This window comes from Labrus bergylta, chromosome 11, assembly GCF_963930695.1.
Source record: "Labrus bergylta chromosome 11, fLabBer1.1, whole genome shotgun sequence".
NCBI classification, from domain to species: domain Eukaryota; kingdom Metazoa; phylum Chordata; class Actinopteri; order Labriformes; family Labridae; genus Labrus; species Labrus bergylta.
Genome location: NC_089205.1, coordinates 2,545,882 through 2,565,171, shown reverse-complemented (window position 1 = coordinate 2,565,171; position 19,290 = coordinate 2,545,882). Strand labels below are relative to the sequence as shown.

Below are 19,290 nucleotides of genomic sequence, written 5' to 3'. Positions count from 1 at the left end.
AAAGTAGTATCTGTTCATTACGACGGCAGCTCTTGTGTAACGGCATGTCACTTTACGGCAGCCGAGGCCTTCCGTTTATAAATTAGCTGAGTGATTTTCACGCTAGCTTTAGTATTACCACCGTTTGGAGAGTATCATCAGTACAGTGCTGAAATACAATGGGAATAGAGGATGAAACGGATCGGACGCTCTTCATAAGAAACTTGGATTCTAGGGTGACGGAGGAGCTTTTGTTCGAGTTGTTTTTACAGGTACGTATGTTGTTGCACTCATTAGCCATAGCTAGCACACTTAGCATTGATGCTAACAAATAGAAGCGGGTTAGAGATTGAATACCTCGAAATATTAAATTAGATTTTGAACCCCTTTTTGTAATATGTGTGACTTGTTCGAATATATTATGGAAATGTTTGTGGTGCAGACGTTATAGGTAATTGTTAGTTAGCTGTAGCATGAGCTAGTTATTGTTTGGTACAACATTAAGTGATTGTTTGTTTACAGGCCGGACCTCTCATCAAAACTAAAATCCCCAAAGACCCGGATGGGAAACAGAAAACATTTGGTTTTGCGGTTTACAAACATGAAGTGTCCGTGCCGTACGCCATGCAGCTTCTGAACGGAGCCACGCTGCACGGGAGAAGTCTTCATGTGCAGTTCAGATCAGGTGTGTTTGTCTTCTGTTGTTATTGTGCGACAATCATTACTTTGTACAAATAATCATAAAAATGACCTTGAACATGTGAAATGCAGTTATACTACAGCGTGCCCCTCGTGTGAGGTGACAGCAAACATTTGGCTCCACCAGTACTGAACGATAATGGTAATTAATCAAGTGACAACAGAGGGTTAATGATGAGGTTTCTGTGAATATGATAAAGAGCCAACACGCCTCGAAACAAACGTTTGCATTCATTTGTTTGTATTCTTCTTGATTTACATACTTTGACCCTGCACTCAACCCCATGAATCACAAAATGCAATTTAAGAAAATGCATACTTTATTAATCACCAAAGGCGAAATTATGTTATTTTTTTTACGCTGTTTGTAGTGACTATCTAACGTCCAAATTTCTTCTCTTGCTTTTAGTCACTTGTAGAGAGGTGTATGGAAAGTTCTTGATGTGTAAAAAATAAACAAATGTCCATTATTAAAGTACTTTCTGATGTTCCGGTTTATTGTCACATATGAAGCAGAGACTAACCGTGATGATGATATGATGAGTTGTTATTTCCGAGATTATACTGTTGGTTGTCGTTCTTTTATGTTAAATAGCCTACTTGCGTTATGTTGTGTTACGGTAACAACCGTATGTTCCCACCACCTATACCCTTGTTTCCTGTTCACCCTGTGACATATAAACACTTAACCAACCACCTGACCAATTAACCCAAATGATCAATTATCCCCACCTAGTATCCAAATGCAGTAAATGAATCAACATATTAACAAAATCCATTGAAATAAAACACATAAATACACACACACTAAATTGGCTCCTACACTGTTAATATGAGAGACATGCTTCTCACACACACACAGGCCTGAGTTACATGCACATGCAGGACCTGTGGGCATACATTAGAAAGATGTCAGAGTGGGGCTGCTTAATGTTACCCTAGCACCTCTACAGCAACCAGACCAACTTCCTTACCCCTTGGCAATGATATACATTTACATCTCCATGGGCTTGTTCACATGATAACCAGTCATTCTGTCAGTTAGATTTTTTTTATTTAAAAAAAAAATCCTCACCTTTACTTCTACATTTTGATGCAGATGTTTTTCCCTTGCTGGTTTGCACTGTAATTATACAGTTCTATTTGAATCTGAAGCGTGTTTGTTTGGTTGTTTTTGTACCATACAATGGCAAATCATTTCACATGAAGACTAATTTGTTCAGGAGTTAAAACATTGTTTTTGTTTCCTATTTTTCCCTCATCATAGGTAGCACTCATAGCAGCAGTCCAGGGAACTCGCATAATTCAAGTCCTGCAAATACACCAAATCCCCATGGCCAGAGGTAAGAGTGTCCCATCAGCTGTTTAATCCGGAAGGGAAAGAAACAAACTATGTAGCACTCAAACAACTCTTTAACACAGATGTAACTGAAAAATATAGGAGCCAAAAGCTTTTCCAAGTTCATGCTTTGCAAGAAATACCTGGCTGATAAAGCTACATGAACAAATAAACTACATGTCTTGTTAATTTATGTTGTTGGACTAGATACTGGTTGTGCTTGGCTTCAGGTCTGCAGTTGCGTTAGTAAGTTGTTGTTGGCAACATGTTTGACTGAGAGATATATTTTGCTAATGGAAGAAATTATCGCAGGGGATTTTTAAACAAGCTGAAACTTAATGCAGGTGTTTTGTTGGTTGGCTGAAGTTTGAACTCATCGCCTACATTCACCCAACATCTCATGGCTAGGATATGTGTTTATATGATCAGCATGATGTTTTTAATACTTGTCTGCTTGCTCTTACTCGTTAGCTCTTTTTTTATGATCTTAACTCTGTAGCTCTTGGAGATTTGTTTTAAAGAAAGTGTGTTACAAATTAAGTGTGTTATCAGAGATGTTCAAGTCAAACAGGTGTATTTTAGTCACTATGTCTTAACTTCCATTGTGTAGACTTGTACACTTGCCTTTTCTTCATGATAGGTAAATATGATTTGCTTTACTCTCGCAGGACACCGATCCAGTTCAGTTCTCCTCCGTACACTCCTCCACCCCAAACGCAGAGGCCCTTCTCATCACCGGATAACCTGCAGAAGAATGTCATGGTAAGATTATTATTTTCTAATTTTCACAAAGCATGAGTCATTACAGACTTTATGCTCCCTATTCATGATGTACATTTATTGGACCTGCTATTTCCCTGAGGTAGAGAGGCTCATTTTAATTAAAGAAGAATGTTTTTTTTGGCTGTACAACATGCATATCCTGTTATTTATCTATTCCTCTATCCGTAGATGAACAATATGATGTGGCAGCTCCACGTCCAGCAGCTCGAGCAGTTGAATGGTGGATTTTCAAAGCCTCTGCAGAGGCATCCGTCTGCGGGGGGACACGGCGGAAGAGGCGGCTCAAGGCAACACGATAACTCCCCTTATCGTCACAATACCTCCCAAATGAACAGCGGTGGCAGGAATCAGCGATACTCAGAAGAACAAGGTTCCGGCCGTCATCAGCAACACGGCCACAGCCGGGACAGCTATCACCATCAGGGCGACAGGAGTGGCAACCGTCACCATGACAGCAGAGGTGGCAACAGACATCATGACGACAAGAGTAGCAGCCGTGGCCACCAGGATAACAGATGGCGACGCTACTGAGACGCGCAAAGGATGTCTCGTGAAGACTGCAGCTTTTCACAAATCTGTGGACAGTGTACAAAAAAAAAAACTTGGATTATGTTGACATATTCACATGTATACTCAGGTTTTTGTATATAATCTTACCAGATTTAATAATTTATGCCTTAGAGCCATTTTTGTTTTCTTTTAAGGCATTTTTAAATTTCTACACTTCTTAAACGTGAGCTTTTCCTCACAAATGTTGCAAAAAAAAAAAAAAAAAACGTCTAAAGGAAAGAAGTGTATTTAGAGCAAGGGGGGGAAAAAATTGACATGACTGGTAGCTGTTTGAAAGATGAACACACACACCAAATGTATTTAAAAAAAGATTCCGGATACTCACCAGTTTTTATGTTATGCAAATAGTATTTGTATGGTGCTCCCAGAGTTTTACTAAAGTCTTCAGGTACTTTGCAAAATAGAACAACAATTTTCAGCTAAAGATTCCACCAGCACCACTTTTACTGCAATAGGGAACCACCCTTTCTTAATTGTATAATTGTAGATCTGACCTTGCTCTTTGTAAAACAAAACAAAACAAAAAAAAAAAGGTCTTTGTTTTACTTTTTTTAATCTGAGTCTGTCAGACGGAACTGTTTTAAAAATGGACATTTTCATTATGATAAAGCTCCTTTTCATTTGATCGTTGCATTGTCTTTCATCTGGTCGCCCCACAAGTGCCTGGCTCTTGGCTGTTAATCAAGAATGCTATTTACAGCTCTCTGTGTATGTCACTAAGTTGAGTAGCTATTGTATGTTGATGCTACATGCCTTTATGCATGCACACATGGCCTTATCTGCACCTATAAATGGCCACGAGTAACTAATAGGCTTGTGCAGTGGGTTACAAAGTAATCTACAGGTGGCGCCACATGCGTCTTTTTATTGAATCAATTAAGATGTTAAATATATCTGAGCCACATGATCAGCTCCTACATGTGACCTTTCTATTTAGGATGCTTTCAAGTCTTCACATGGATTTGACACCCACCCTGTTCACTTTACAGCATGCAATTATGTTGAAGTGTATTTCTTGTCCCCCCCCTAGTGTTGCACACAGAGATATCTTGTTGCCTTTATCAGAAGAGTCTTTACACCACTTGGACAATAGCACAGGTTTGGGTTAATTTGCAGATGTGACAGAAGCAGGCTATTGTCCCATCCCAGAATTAGCAGCATTTTGATCCTTAACATCTCATGTTGCGATCAGCCTTTCGGCATTGCCCCCCCCCCCCCCCCCCCCCCCCCCCGTGTCTCTGCTCAGGCTTGCTTACAACAAAGTGATGATCAAATCCCTTAATGTCCGAGCTGAGGTCATAATCTACCCTTCCGAAAGTGCTTATGCCACTAACAGGCTGTATCGACAACTAGATCCACCAATAAGTCTCCCTGTATCCAAAAGTGGAGGTGCATTTGCACCCTCTACACTAAGCTCTGTGTCAGATTGCATCCTGATGCTCCAAATCGCTCTAATAGAGAGTATCCTCTGCTCTCGGAGTCGGTACTACTAGGAAGGCCCTTATTATGCTTCTGGCTTTGGCATAACTCTTTTAATTGGTTGATCTGCCTGGCGTCTCCTGCCCTGGAGCGCGCGGATTAGAGAAGCCGCTCGGTAGCCGCTGCTGTGTGGACTTATATAGTCTCCTGAAATGATCCACTTCCAAACATCCAGAGACCCTCCCCTCTCTCTAGCAGCCACGCAACGCAGACCACAAGTGTCAAGATGCCTGCATTCGTGATTCCAGGATCCTGATACCACCTCAGGTTGTTGGGTTCATTGGTGCCACAGTAGCCCGCGCTCTGGGCCTAAGTTAGCCTGCCACAGGGTTTTGCATTTCTTTATAATTGAAGAAAACGCAATGGCATGATTCTGGCTTATGTGTTCTGAAAGGACGCATTCGTATTAAATGCTGAAATAGACTCTACTGAAAATTGCTCAACTGAAGTTGGCCTGACGTGTTTTGATTCAAACTATTAAAAGGGAGGGAACAGAACAATTAAAAAGGCTACAATAAAAAATGCGATCGAAATGATGGTAATAACTTTTGTTTAAGATTGTAAGCTTGATTTTAAAATGCCCTTCTGCATGTTGTCTCTTTTTTTTTTCCTTCCTTTTTTTTTGCAGAGACTTAACTCCCCATGCCCGACGCACAAAAAGTGAAATGTGCTCCACAGCAGTTGTTCACTTCCCTTCCTCTTTGATCAAGCCATCAAACATGAGAAAAGAAGCCGAGCTTTCCCATGCACAGCTCCAATATTTCCTCCTTCATAATCCTTCACTCTTTGAACACGGCGGTTGTGAGAGCCGCCAGCGAGTTGAAAATGAATTTCAAATTCTTGTGATAATAATCGGTTCCACTTTAGGTCACCGGAATGATATCCTGACCCAACAACAAGGAAAACCTTTGAAGAAATATCTTCACTTTGTGTTTCTGACATGTTCGCTCAAATAAGTAGCAGGTGAATACTTTCTGAAATATTGCAGGAGGCTTTATTCTTATTATTAAAAGGCAGATTTCTTTTTCTAAAAGACACGACGCATGTGGAGAGATTCAGCCTGTCAAATGGCATTGGAAGTGTCGGTGTTTGAGGTATTTCCTCACATTAATGTCAGGCACATCAACCAAGCACTGATACATTTTACACTGATACATTTTACACTGATACATTTTACACTGATACATACAAGTTTTGATTTGACTGATATCAAATATCCTCAAATTGTTAAATCAAAATCAAACCAGGACTTTCATCAGGCATCTAGAAACTCTTTCTCTTTTCAATTATTCATAACTTTATTCTATTTGATATCTGCGGTGGCTTTAAAGTTTTATTCCCTCATGATCCAATTGTTGATTAATGATAAATTGCAACCGCTTGCGTCAGTTTGTTTTGCCATCAGAAAAGTGAATGCCACGTGCCACTTTATGCCTCTTAGTAGATCTGATTTTTTTTTTCCAAAGCGGAATTCTATTTAAGGCCTTTATGTAATATTAGTAATAGGCCTTATTTTATTATGTTTTACAAGCTTGTATTGTACACAATTAAACAATTAAAATAATAATGACTAAACAATCTTAAAAAGTTGAATCCAACATTGAAGTAGTCATCTAAACAAACAATCCGGCTGAGAAGCCACGTTAAAAATGTTTCTCCACTTTTTACAGCACCAAACCCTTGACTTCAAAAAATAGATCAGAGTAGATAAATATTATTTAGTAGTATTTAGATTAGTAAGTTAGCTTACTGGTTAAAATAACCTTGATATTTGTTTCTGTTTGATCCCAAAGTTTAAATATGGAGCAGAGGAGATTTTGTGTGTCTCAGGCAAACTTTAAAAAGTAGCCTATGTAAAGTGAAATAAGTTATATACCTGAATTTCTTTTAATTTTTTAAAACGGATAAAAAAATATCTTTACAAATAAAACCTTTACAAGAAAAAAACGTCAGTAAGAAGAATATTAAGCACATGTCTGTTGATATAATTTGAATGTTATGACTGAATTGGTTTAATAATAAATTATTTCTATTGATTTAAGTAGTTATTAAGATAATATGACCTAAATTTGTCGGTTAATAACATTTATATGCAGATGAACAAATTATACAAAAGCCTAATAGGATAAACTGGAACTGAACAAGTTTTGTGCATATGTGTTTGGGAGGTGGCCATGTGTTTGTAGCATACAGTTCACGAGTGTGTGTGTGAGAGAGAGAGAGAGAGAGAGAGAGAGAGAGCGAGAGAGAGAGAGAGAGAGAGAGAGAGAGAGAGAGAGAGCACGGTGATGTGTTCAGAGATGGTTTATATAGCAGTGGGTGTGAGCGCAGTTCGGAGTCTGTTCATTAGCACTGTTGCGCTCTGTGCACCTCCAGTTGAAGGCTTCTGGACGTCACCACGACACTTCAGGGAAAGCTCAGACTGCATTTTTGAAAGACTAACAATGAGTTGTTCAAACGCATGAACTGCAAAAGTCTACTTTGCACACGGTTACACCTGCATAGCCTCAGATTTCAGCGAACGAACCAATAGCTGAGTGAAGACATAGCGCGCGGCGCACAGGGACAGATCATGCACTGTCAAGCCGAGCTGAGGCTCTCTTCCCCGGGTCAGCTGAAGGCTGCCAGGAGGCGCTACAAGACTTTCATGATTGACGAGATCCTCTCTAAGGAGACCTGTGATTATTTTGAGAAACTTTCTCTATACTCAGTGTGTCCATCGCTCATTGTTCGACCGAAGCCTCTTCATTCATGTTCTGGTAAGAAAACTCTTGTTTTTAGACTTGTTAAAAAAAGCAACACGTGAGAAAAATAAATAAATCACAATTTGTATTATTTATTTATTTGTGTATTTAGATAATTTGACATAAGAAAATGTGTTGCTTGGAAGCTGTGGTATTTTACGCGTGAGATCAATTTCACCATCAATAAAAATAACAATTTGTAGCCTATTTAAGAAAAATAATTTACATATTTCATGAATCAGGAACTTGCATTTCCAACCTGAACAGCCAGGTGAGCAATGGCCGTACGAACTCAAGTGTGTGTGACCGATTTACTTTGTAGCTTGATGACATATTCGTTACTTTTACTATCCAATTGGTGCGTTCAGAAATGTAAAATTGATACAATGCAATACTCATGATACATTTTTAAAGTAAGGCATCTGTTTTATTTTATTTTAAAAGGCCTAGTTTGAAGGGAATCACTTGTAATTCATGCATTCAAGAACTTCACCTGTTGCACTCACAACTTTTACTGCAGCCATGTCTGAAGTGATGAAAATCAAAGTCATGCAGTACAGAGTGAAGTGATGCTTCAGGGCTTTTTTTTAAACTGATGAATGACTGAATTGATAACTTGTTACACGTAGAAGTTGACAAAGAGGTGGTACAGCAGGTAGTCCTGCTGTGGAAGCCTGTGGTTTTATCTGTTACCTTTCGTCTATTAGGTCTAGGGTTGTCCTGCTTATCAAAGGCCTTTGTCGGGGACTTTAGCTGCTGCTGGATATTTTGCAAAGGGTAGGATTGTACTGTATCTTGTACACATGTTAATAAGACACCAAATTTATGTCAAGCAACTCAAATTTTGTAATTTTTTAATGTAATAATTACAGTGCAGCAAGTCAAACCACCAAATACATGATTACTTTACTTATTACTGCACATTGCATATAATGAGTAATATAATAGCTAGTATAGAATAAATGTTGCATGTTGCATGATAAGCACTTTTACAACACCATAAAGAGCTATAGATAGATGGATATAAGATAGATGGATGGAGGGATGGGTTTTGCAGCCCTTTGCTGTTCCATGTGCTTGCTGATATTAACCAAAGCAGTGGCTCAAAGCTCAGTTTGCTCAACGTGATATCATGTCTGGAAAAAACAACAAATCTTGACTGATGGTTAATTGTAATTCTAGATGAACCCAAACAAACTCGTAGGCTACTGCAGCCTCTAGTAATCATTAGTATAATTGCTCCAAAGTCTGAAATAATAGCCACTGCAATTCGATGATGACAGCGGTGTGTGGATAAAAATAGGAGCAAGCGATTCCCTCATCCCACTGATATAAATTGGTATATGCTAGAGGGCACTATGACTGGCACCCCTCTGTTCGGGTGGATAGAGTAACCCGCCCTGCATATTGGAACACTGTGCCCACCACTTATTTGTGGCTGTGGGGGGGTGTGAGACACAGTATATTCCCCAACATCAATGGCTTTTCGAGCTGGATATAGAAGCTGGCAGCCTTACAGGTCGTGGGCCGAAGAGATCCGGCTGGCCCCTGAGCGGCCCTCTTTAACTGTGACTTCTTCATTCTGCAGAAGAAAGAAGAGGCTGCTATAACCTGCTTCTACCAGCGGAGGCCGCTGAAAGACAGTGATGCTGTCATGTCGCCTGAAGGAGTTCTAACCAATTAATTGCTGTGTTTTTTATTGTTCACCACCGGTATGCCACTCAAACATGCCAACATAATTGTATTCCTGTTTTGTTTTTTTAAAGTTGTGACACTCTCTTCAGAGTCTCGCTCCAGTTTATGTATCTAAAAATGAGATAAAGACAACAACTGTTCACATTTTAAAGTGGCTAATAATTGTTTTAATCACCAATCATTTGGAGCAGGATTAGAGACAGTGATTCCTGAGTGGAGAGTCATTGTAATAGAAGGGTGCAATATTTCATTTGGAGTCCCATCTCTCAGCGGGGACCCAGGGCAGGGCTTTTAGCCGTGTTCTCTGAAATAGGTGAGAGATTAAGATCAACTGTGGTGTAATCTCAATTGACAGCATGATGAAAAACACCAACAAAACAAAAAAAGGAAAAAGGAAAAGCAGGAGTGTGTGCAGCCTGAGGGGCAGCTGAGCACTGATTTGGCCCTAGCTGAGGGCTTATAGAAGAAATCCAAGTGAGCAAAAGGGTTCTCATCCCATCTTTAACTGTAATCCACTGCAGACAATAAAGTCTCCCATTAAGCTTAAAGCTGGCTTGAGGAGGTTGATTACACCCGTGTCAACACACACAGGCAAGTATGCACACACATCCTTCTTTTTTTTTTGTTCAGTTAAGGATGATGTTTGACAACCTGTCATCTCCACATCATTCTCCACAAGGCCACTTACATCAGATTCTTTTTTTTTTCTATTTTGACAGAGGATCAGTCATAAACTCGTTCTTTAAGTACTTTATGCTACAGTCAGGTTTCAGATGCCACAGGAAGAGCTGTGAGGACTGAGGATCAGGTTTCAGATTAAATTGTTAACACTTTGTTTAGTGTAATGCCCTTTGGTAATCATGCAGCTTTAGCCGGGGATGTTTTTCATCATGTGTCTGGGAAAGTATCACGACCATTATACTCAACATGATGCTTTTGACACCTTCCCTTCACCAATTATTCAGAGTGCTGGCATTGAATTGCTCCAGTCAAAAAATAAAAAGAATATAAAGCATGAGAAATAAAGCCCTGCCCATCACAATACCGTTTAATTTGTACTGAAAGACAAGAGCCAAATTATTGACAAACTTCTTAGCTGTTAATAGATAGTTATTAAAACAAAAGAAAAAGGGAAGTAGTATGCACATCCTGTAGATGCAGGGCAGTGCAAAAACAGCAGACTGATGAAGAAGAAATGCCTGCACATTTGATCAAATGCCACAAAATGTTTTAAACGTGATTAATTACGGTGGCATTTGAGCAAGTGTGCAGGCGTATCTTCTTCTAAACCCAAAACAAAGCAAAATTGCACGTTTACTTTGTCAGGGTTGAGCAATGAATCATCCATTTGAGGATCCCATTGACAAAAAAAAAGTTAGATGTTATGATAAGGAGCAGGTTAGTGAGGAAAAAAAAAACTGTATACCTTCTCATCATTTAGACAGTTTTTGGCCTGCAGCTTAAAAAAAAAAATCTCCCCTTTGAATGCAAATCATTTTGAATATTTATAAAAGACTTAAAAGGAATGCTTTACAAATGTTTCTATTTGATCTATTCTGAGAGGGTGTTTCTCCTGTAATGGTTACCATAAGCACTGGAGCAGGTCCCCGCATTCCGTCTGTGATTATCAAGAGTATCAGTGTGCGAGTGCACGGGGCCGAGCTCCTCAAACAGTTTATTTGTAGACTATTGACAGGACACTGGCACTTGTCAACATGTCAGAGAGACGGCTTCACTGTCAGTGGAAAAACCCCGTGAGGGCTAACATTTCTCTCCCTCTCTCTGTTTCCTCCTCTCGCTCTTCTCTTTTTCTTCTACCTCTCGTGTCCTCCGTCTGACTCGGACTGTCCGGAGACAACTTCAAGCTCTGTGTTGACAAGAGATTTCCTGACAAAATGTGAAGCCCATAGTTTTCAATTCAGCATGCCACAAGTATCTCTTTCTCTTCACTCTCTAATGGATCTTATTAATGGATCATGGAGGTGAGGAGGATGCTCTTTAAAATGGAGGTCATACCTAAAACTGATATAATAATTAAAAAATATGGAGATAGAGAGAGAGAGAGAGAGAGAGAGAGCAATTGAAATGGAAAAGGTATAAATGGAAAGCAAGAGTATGCAGCCAGAGAGAAAAAAAGCTCTTCTTGTCTAGACCTGTTGCAATAGCAGCGATCTCACGTTGGAGGATTAGTGATGACCTCAGCGCCTCACCATGATGTCATGATGAGCCCAAGGCAGTGTCTGGTGTGTGTGTGTGTGTGTGTGTGTGTGTGTGTGTGTGTGTGTGTGTGTGTGTGTGTGTGTGTGTGTGTGTGTGTGTGTGTGTGTGTGTGTATCAGTTTGTGTGTGTAGGTGTAAAGAGTACCAGTGCCTAGCTTGTGTTGGTGTGCAGAAGTAAGGCTCTTTATGCTTGACTTCAATCTAATAGAGCAGCTTGTTGTGGATTTGTGTACACTGTAGATATGAACACATGTTTTACTCTGTTTTAAGATTAGAAAGAAGAAATACATCACTTTTTTAAGCGTTCTTCTGTATTGTTGCCTGAGCTGAAATCCTTATTTTGTCAGGGGCCTTAAGGAAACCAACATAGATGATGAAAATAAAAAGAAGTGTAGGTTTGCCGTTATGTCTCCTGTTGAGAGAATGTGTGTGTTAGTGTTTAGATAGTTAATATGTTGCGGTTCAATCTGGGATTAAGCTGTCGGATCTTCAACCAGGAACACAAACGCTCCGTGTGTGTTAGTGTGTAACAACCTGCTATCTTCTTTGCCCCACTGCAGCCTTTTTACCTCCCTTTATATCTTCCACCTCTACTCCTCTAATCCCCCCCTGTGTCCCTACACGCTGCTCTTTATCAGCCAAACCTGCATCAGCCAAAGCATTACAGCCATGCGCTGGGCTCTGTTGGCTTGTAAATTAGAGTTAAGGGATTGTTTTTTTTTACATTTGAAGCCGTAAGGATTTTCTGGCAGATATCATATTCACTTCGGTTGACCCACCGCATCCTCTCGGCCATCCTCGGCTCCAGACAAGTGTTGATTTTTATTGATTCTGGCGTCTTGCTGCTTCTGTCTACGCTGATAAAAAAGCATTTATATATGACTATATGTGTGCAAAAAAAATGGGAACGATTGCAAGCGAGGGAGAAGAGTTTATAAGCAGAATGGTGTCTGATATAGTTTTTTTTTTTTAAAGGATTTTATTACAGCATTTTCAGTCTCTGGATGTTAGTGTGTGTGTGTGTGTGTGTGTGTGTGTGTGTGTGTGTGTGTGTGTGTGTGTGTGTGTGTGTGTGTGTACATCATGCTGTCAGGCTCAGTGTGTGCGACTGCGAGAAAGCCAGTTAGGATTTAACCACTGAGAAATAATCATTCATTTGAAGGGTTCAGAGGAGCGGTGTAAAACACAGTCTGCGTCATTGGGATCACAGCCTCTCTACATGGTGAAGGTCAAAAGTAAAACACTTTTCACAGCAAAAACCGGGCAATTAAAAACTGAACCTGTCTCAGCAATTACAAGCGGTCGATACTGCTACAACCAGCATGACTGAGGGGCACACTAAAAACTCTGCATGACTCAAAAGGATGTCTGATCTTTTTCCCCCTTTTTTCTTTGTTGCACCAGACTTTACTGCATTCTCTCTTTTTCTTTTTTATCTGACGCACTTTGTCTTTCTCTTTTCAGGGTCCTCATCACTACGTGCCTACCCTCTCCTCTCAGTGATCACGCGGCAGCCGCCCCACATCCCTCAGGTGTCCTCTCCGGTCGGGGTCCCCTCGCACCTGCCGTTGCTGTCCCCGCAGCACCATCGGGGGGGCTCCGAGCCCTCACCGAGCCAGACGCCCCTTAGCATCAGCAGCGAGTCGGACACAGAGCACAGCGTGCCTCGCCTGAAGAAGCCGCGTCGCAGCCGCACCATCTTCACCGAGCTGCAGCTGATGGGCCTGGAGAAGAAGTTCCAGAAGCAGAAGTACCTGTCCACACCTGATAGGTCAGTGGAGGGTTGAAAACTCACATCTGATTAGATAGGTTTGGGAGTCTGTTGCCAGATAAAAATCATGTCTGTACTTAACTCAGAGCTACCTGAAATGATTTCTTTTGACAAAGCAATAACATTGAAAGTAAACCACATGTGTGTTCTAGGTAACTAACACCAAAGTTATTACATTTCAGATTAAAAAAAGACTCATATAAGTGTCACTCAAATGCATACCTCGCATAGAGCACATTTAGAGAGTGCACATACACACATTCACAAAGCCACAAGTGCAAATGATCAAGCAATGGTTAACCTAACATCATCATTTTTTGATTTATCCTGTGGGGGAACGTCTCATGTAATGTGAATTTTGTTGAAGCCAGAGCATTACCTCAGCTTTTTCTAGTTGAGACAAGAGTAACGTTTTTTAACCCTGCGCTCCCCCAGCAGCAAAATGCCCCAACAAAGACACAGTGTCTCACCGGAGAGAAACAGGGACGGCAGCCAACGCAAGCAAACTGAAGTGTATTTTACATTGATTTACTGCCAGTCGTTTCACACATGTGCAGGTGTATGTAAAAGAACGCAGCACTATCTACGATGAGATGAAGTCATCCAAATGTTAATATTATGTCTTCAGTTCCGTTCTTTGGGTCATTTTCAGGACCTGACATGAGGTCAGACCATATTTTCTTAGTTTTATTGTCCAATTCATTCTTGTATTTGGCCTGTGGAATATGTTTCCATTATACAGAAACCAAGACTAGTATTGAGCCATATATGTTGTAAAAATAAGATTAGCTTCACATGCTAAATAGGGTCTCAAACTGTATGTGAACTTTGCATCCAGTAGAGATAGCTTATTGTACATTACATCCCTTTTCATAGATGTTGTCAGTAAATCAGAGGTGATAAAAATACATATTACAGTCTTTTTATAAAGTGTGTTCTCGTATTTAAAAGTGCAAACAGCAACAATTTCCAAACAGATGTCTCAAACCCTTGCATCCTTTTTTTTTGCAGCCTATCTGCTCACCACATCTAATCTCAAAATACATTAGCATATCAGGAATAAACCAGATTTATTTGTCATTCCATTTACAGCCCATCCGTGGGGAAAACTCCCACGATGCATAATTAACTACATCACATCTTGGCTTGCCTGGAGGCCATTGGAAAGGCGCCATGCCTCCTCTTAAAGCAAAGAAGCCCCGAGGCCGATCACAACTCAGCGATCAAAACCAGCCACCCTTAAAAGACGATGGTGCCAAAAACACTGTGTCCTGTCAAAATATCCGATTCAGATACTGTGTTGAAAATTAATTAAATACCCAGCTGGTGGGAAAACATCAACAGAGAAAATCCCCATTTAAAGCCCCCACATCAAAGGTGTGGCGTGCTCCCCACTTTCCAAAGCTAACTTCACTTTTCTCTCCCCCTTTTTTTTTTTTCTTGGCTTGGAACTTCTGCGGTTTTTGGATTGAAACTGTATGCGGGGGCAGGAGGAACCGAGACCAAAAATATCCCCGAAAGATACTTTAGATTATTTATATCTTACAACAGAACAATTTATTTAGGCAGCTTCCAATTGAAAGAATTAGCGCCTGGATAATCCTCACTGTCATCACCACCATCATCATCATCATCATCATTATTACTTAAAAAGGTATTCAGTTACACCCAAGATTCCCCTGTGAAAGGTGTGAGAACAGAACAAAATGGCGGCCTTGCTGTAGCCTGGAGGAGGACTTAAATACTGTTTCTGTTGCAGTTAGTGTGTGGTTTCTCTTTATTGAGAACTAATGACCATAAATAAGTGGGGTGTTTTCCTTTTTCTGCTATTACTTTCCTGTGCCTCCAGTTGTCGAGCTGCTATTGACTCGGGCACGCATGTTGGTGAACTTCTGATAGACGGCTTGATTCCCTTTATGTCTGCTGGTTTTTGAAGCACACACCCAAAAAGGCCTCTAATGTAAGGTATAGGATTATGTATATAGAAGCTCAGGGATTTATTGTTGCTCTGCTTTTTAGATTCTCCATCCTCTGTCTAAGCTTCTCCTTGCACCATCAAATGAAAGTCAGTTCCTTCCACTTGGGGGTCGTGTGGGTGTGAATCCTTTCATCCGCCCGTTTAAAGACTTTGAGAAGAAAAAGAGTAGAGGAAATCTAATTTTAAAAAAACAAAACCCAGATAGCTGCTCTTTTCCTGGAGTGGATGCCTTGTTCACTGTATCTGTCCCTTCCTAAAGGTTTCACATTACACAAAAAAAACAATCGCCCTATTAGTCATGGATCAACACATGTGTTGGATGCATTCAGAATCTTCCTACAGCCCCAAAAGTAGAGGACTGTGTTTTACATTGAGCTAAATGGACTGTGATTGGATTACTGATGTGGGTACAGATGTTTGAGCAGCTTTTTCTTGAGCTGCAGGTGTACAGTGTCAAACTCAAGCTACCGGCAAATCAAGCTTTGATATGAGACTCGAAGGTCTTAGGCTGTTCTTAAGCATGCATGACTCACATTTTGTAGACTTAATGCTACGTGATACACGTGTTGTAAGGTAAAAAAAACAAACACAATTGGAGTCAGGATTCTTATTGTCAGTCGGAGTCAAACCCGGCTGCTTTGGATGCAAGAAGTGTGTTGAACTGTTCGTCTGATGTGCCGCTTGATGTGTTTGTGATTTTGCAGGTTAGACCTGGCCCAGTCACTCGGTCTCACACAGCTCCAGGTGAAGACATGGTACCAAAACAGGCGAATGAAGTGGAAGAAATTGGTAAGAAGACAGTATTAAAGTTAAGGCTGGGACGTCTGGAAACTGTTTTTTTTAATACAGAAGGGGGGGAGTAATATCTCAGGTAGATCTGAAATATTATTTTTCTGTCATCACTGAAAGTTAAAAACCAAAACTGTAGCTTTGATTTGACTGCTAACCAACTCGTCCATCTACCAATGATTTGCACAATACTTGTAGGACAAGCAAATAAAAGGTAGCAGTGTGTCAGTCAGAGAGGGTGTGGTTTGAGGTGTGACCAGTAATGACAGCAGAGAGAGAGCAAACACTTTTGAAGGGTCAACAAAATAGGAACAAAAAAAAAAGAAAAGAGGTGAAACCGTCAAAGACAACTGAGTGCACAAGGAGCAGCCAGGAGCAATACGTCTTCTCTTAATCACTATAATAGCATGCTTTTCCTTTGACTGCTGCTACGATTTATTTCCCGCTAAGATCCTCTGTGTGATATTCTAGGTGCTCAAAGGAGGTCATGAGGCCCCGACTAAGCCCAAGGGAAGACCCAAGAAGAACTCCATCCCCACCACAGAGGAAATAGAAGCAGAAGAACAGAGATTGAAGATCGAGGATGAGGAGAGGAAGAGGAGGGCGGGCGAGAAAGCAGCACTGGCATCGCAGCTCGAGCCTGAAGATCTCAGTACAGAAACTCACAATCCAGCAGCGACGATGGAGGGATCTGAGGGAGAGCTTCTGATGCAGTCGGAGACTCAAACAGCCAGCTAGAGCAGAACAAAGCAAACCAAAGACTAATGCCTAACCTGAAAACAAAGAGTGCCTCAGGATCACTGTAAAAAAAAAGCCTGCGTGGTGTTTAAAGCCATAATGCTTTACAAGTTTGACTGGAAATGTATCGATGGTATCACATCTATACCTGATGCAGCCTTTTTATATTTTTGTGCATTTGCAAATGTACCAAACAGAGAGCTAACGTGTATAGACACTGATTGTGCTGGCAGAACTGTGGCCTTTATTTTAAGCAGGTATACCAAGCATAAGGAGTGTTAATCTGTCCAATCCAAGTCGGTCTGTAACAGCTCAACCATGAATCATGCGTCACCTTTGTGTGCATTACAGCCATTAAAGATCACTGATCCTCTAAGCTGCCTCAAAGCTACATAATGCACATGCCAAAAATATCGAGATATGCCTTATTGTAGTGTCTTTCTATATAAATGTTCTATAAATCACTGCACTGCCAAATACCACAACATTTAGTTGCTACAGTGCCTTGTCTCAGAGGAGCTTTACAAGTGTTGATACAGTATCTATTAAATGCCAGTATATATTTTGCAGTGATTTTCTATTCAAAGTTCTTTTCTTTTTTTTAGAGGGAAATAAATTCTTTTAAGATTCTGCACAGCTTTATGCTGAACATGTGCCTTTTGTTTGGCCAATAAAGCTTGCATTTGTATCGTTCTACCTGAAGATGAAAAGAGAAGCCACAGACTGTATCATACTGTAGAAATGTGTATAAAGTATAAAATATATGATCTTTTGGATATCTTGGTAAAACAGTATTTTAAACTGCTGTTTTATATCGGATTAAAATTGTGTGTGTGTGTGTGTGTGTGTGTGTGTGTGTGTGTGTGTGTGTGTGTGTGTGTGTGTGTGTGTGTGTGTGTGTGTGTGTGTGTGTGTGTGTGTGTGTGTGTGTGTGTGTGTGTGTGTGTGTGTGTGTGTGTGAGAGAGAGAGAGAGAGAGAGAGATATTACTGCCGTCCCCCACTGTTTTTCTTTTTTTTCTTCCTCATTTCACAGGAGCCGGGTTGACTCCGCTTTCTGCCACGAGGCCACTAAGACTCTTAAGCTGTCAGAGATTCTCAGAGAGAATAAATCTCAGCCCGTGCCAAGGTGCACAGCCAATGCTGAACATTTAAAATCTCAAAAACGTTTTTGGCCTGCAGGCTTTGCATGATTGCTCCAATCAGTGTGTTAGCATAGCACTGTCAACTGCCTGTCACTGACTTCTCTTTAAAACCACACCTCTACCTTCTCTCCTCGCAGATACATGCAATTAAAGAGTTCCACTTTTGGAATATAGGCAGATTCATTTTGTATTTGTTATTGTTTCGTATGAAAAGTGCAGTATTTTTCTGATGTAAATAATGCTTGTTTGGTAAGCTTGTTTGCAGTTTTTTTAGGTTCATGTACAATACTTTTTCTTATGTAACAAGTGTGTGTTTATGTATTTAAATACACTTAATAAAACAGAAATCATTTAAATTTCTCTGTTTGGTGAAAATGCTTTGAGTTTTTGTCATTACATTGCTTTCTATGTCTAAACCCCGTGATTAAAACAAACGCCTCTTGTTTCAACTTATTAATACAAAAAATCTGATGCTGGTTTGTTAAAGGCATGTGATTTTTCACACTTAAATATAATATAAATCAAGTATCTCCTCTGAAAATAACTCTGTGAGTCATGACTGTCTACAATGGGTGTAACACCCGAGTCCCACTGTCTGTGATGTTTTCAGAGTTTTCAGAGTCCTCTCTTCAGTTTGTTTACATCGCCCGGACAGCCGGCTGACTCCTCCCCTCGTGTATAAAAGTTGTTTAATTGAGGGACAAGAGAAAAGAAGAATAACATACTGTACTCACTGCTTAACTGTGTTTCTAGATCACGCTCATTTCAGGTAAATTTACATGCAGTGTGAAGATACGAGCATAATAAAGATCGCTAGCATTAGCATGCTAACACAACAATGCAGCGTAAGTTGTTTTGGTTTCATGCTGGTGCTCAAGGGCGACATTTGCTGGTTAAAAAAATCACATATAAAGCCTTTAAAGGAAGAATGTACATGTTCAACATTTTACAAAAACATAGAGCAGATATCAAGTATATCCTGTTGTTGAGTGCTGACTGTCTATGATGAGTGAGAAGTGTGAGTCCGGCTGGCTGTGTTGTTGTCGGAGCCGTGTTTACATCATGTTTAAATGAAAAAGGACGGCTGACTCCTCCCCTTGAGTATAAAAGCTGTTTTAGTCAAGGAAAGGAAAAGAAGAAGAATATTCTCACACCCATTTGAATATAGCATATGCAGTTTTAGATCACGGTCATTCATCGTCCATTTTAATGCAACTAGTAGCCAAGCGCTAACTAAAGTGTTCTAACATTAGCCTGCTAACACAACAATGCAGGCCACAGGCGATTGCAGCTTAAGTAAGTGACAACTTTGTCCGCCGCTTGCAACAAAATACTTGGTGCGAACTTGAGTGGAGGAGGTGTGT

At 40.4% G+C, this 19,290-nt stretch overlaps 2 protein-coding genes across 2 annotated transcripts; both read left to right on the top strand.

The window, feature by feature from the left end:
• Nucleotides 1-36: 36 nt before the first annotated feature.
• rbm7 (RNA binding motif protein 7) lies at nt 37-3,995 on the top strand. Its single transcript, XM_020649431.3, has 5 exons — nt 37-251; nt 502-664; nt 1,946-2,021; nt 2,686-2,779; nt 2,969-3,995. The coding sequence occupies exons 1-5, from the start codon at nt 159-161 to the stop codon at nt 3,329-3,331; spliced, it is 789 nt and encodes a 262-aa protein (XP_020505087.1). The 5' UTR covers nt 37-158; the 3' UTR covers nt 3,332-3,995.
• A 3,180-nt stretch (nt 3,996-7,175) lies between these two features.
• Nucleotides 7,176-18,282, top strand: barx2 (BARX homeobox 2). The gene is made up of 4 exons (XM_020649421.3): nt 7,176-7,608; nt 12,972-13,278; nt 15,961-16,045; nt 16,517-18,282. The coding sequence occupies exons 1-4, from the start codon at nt 7,422-7,424 to the stop codon at nt 16,781-16,783; spliced, it is 846 nt and encodes a 281-aa protein (XP_020505077.2). The 5' UTR covers nt 7,176-7,421; the 3' UTR covers nt 16,784-18,282.
• Nucleotides 18,283-19,290: the final 1,008 nt, after the last annotated feature.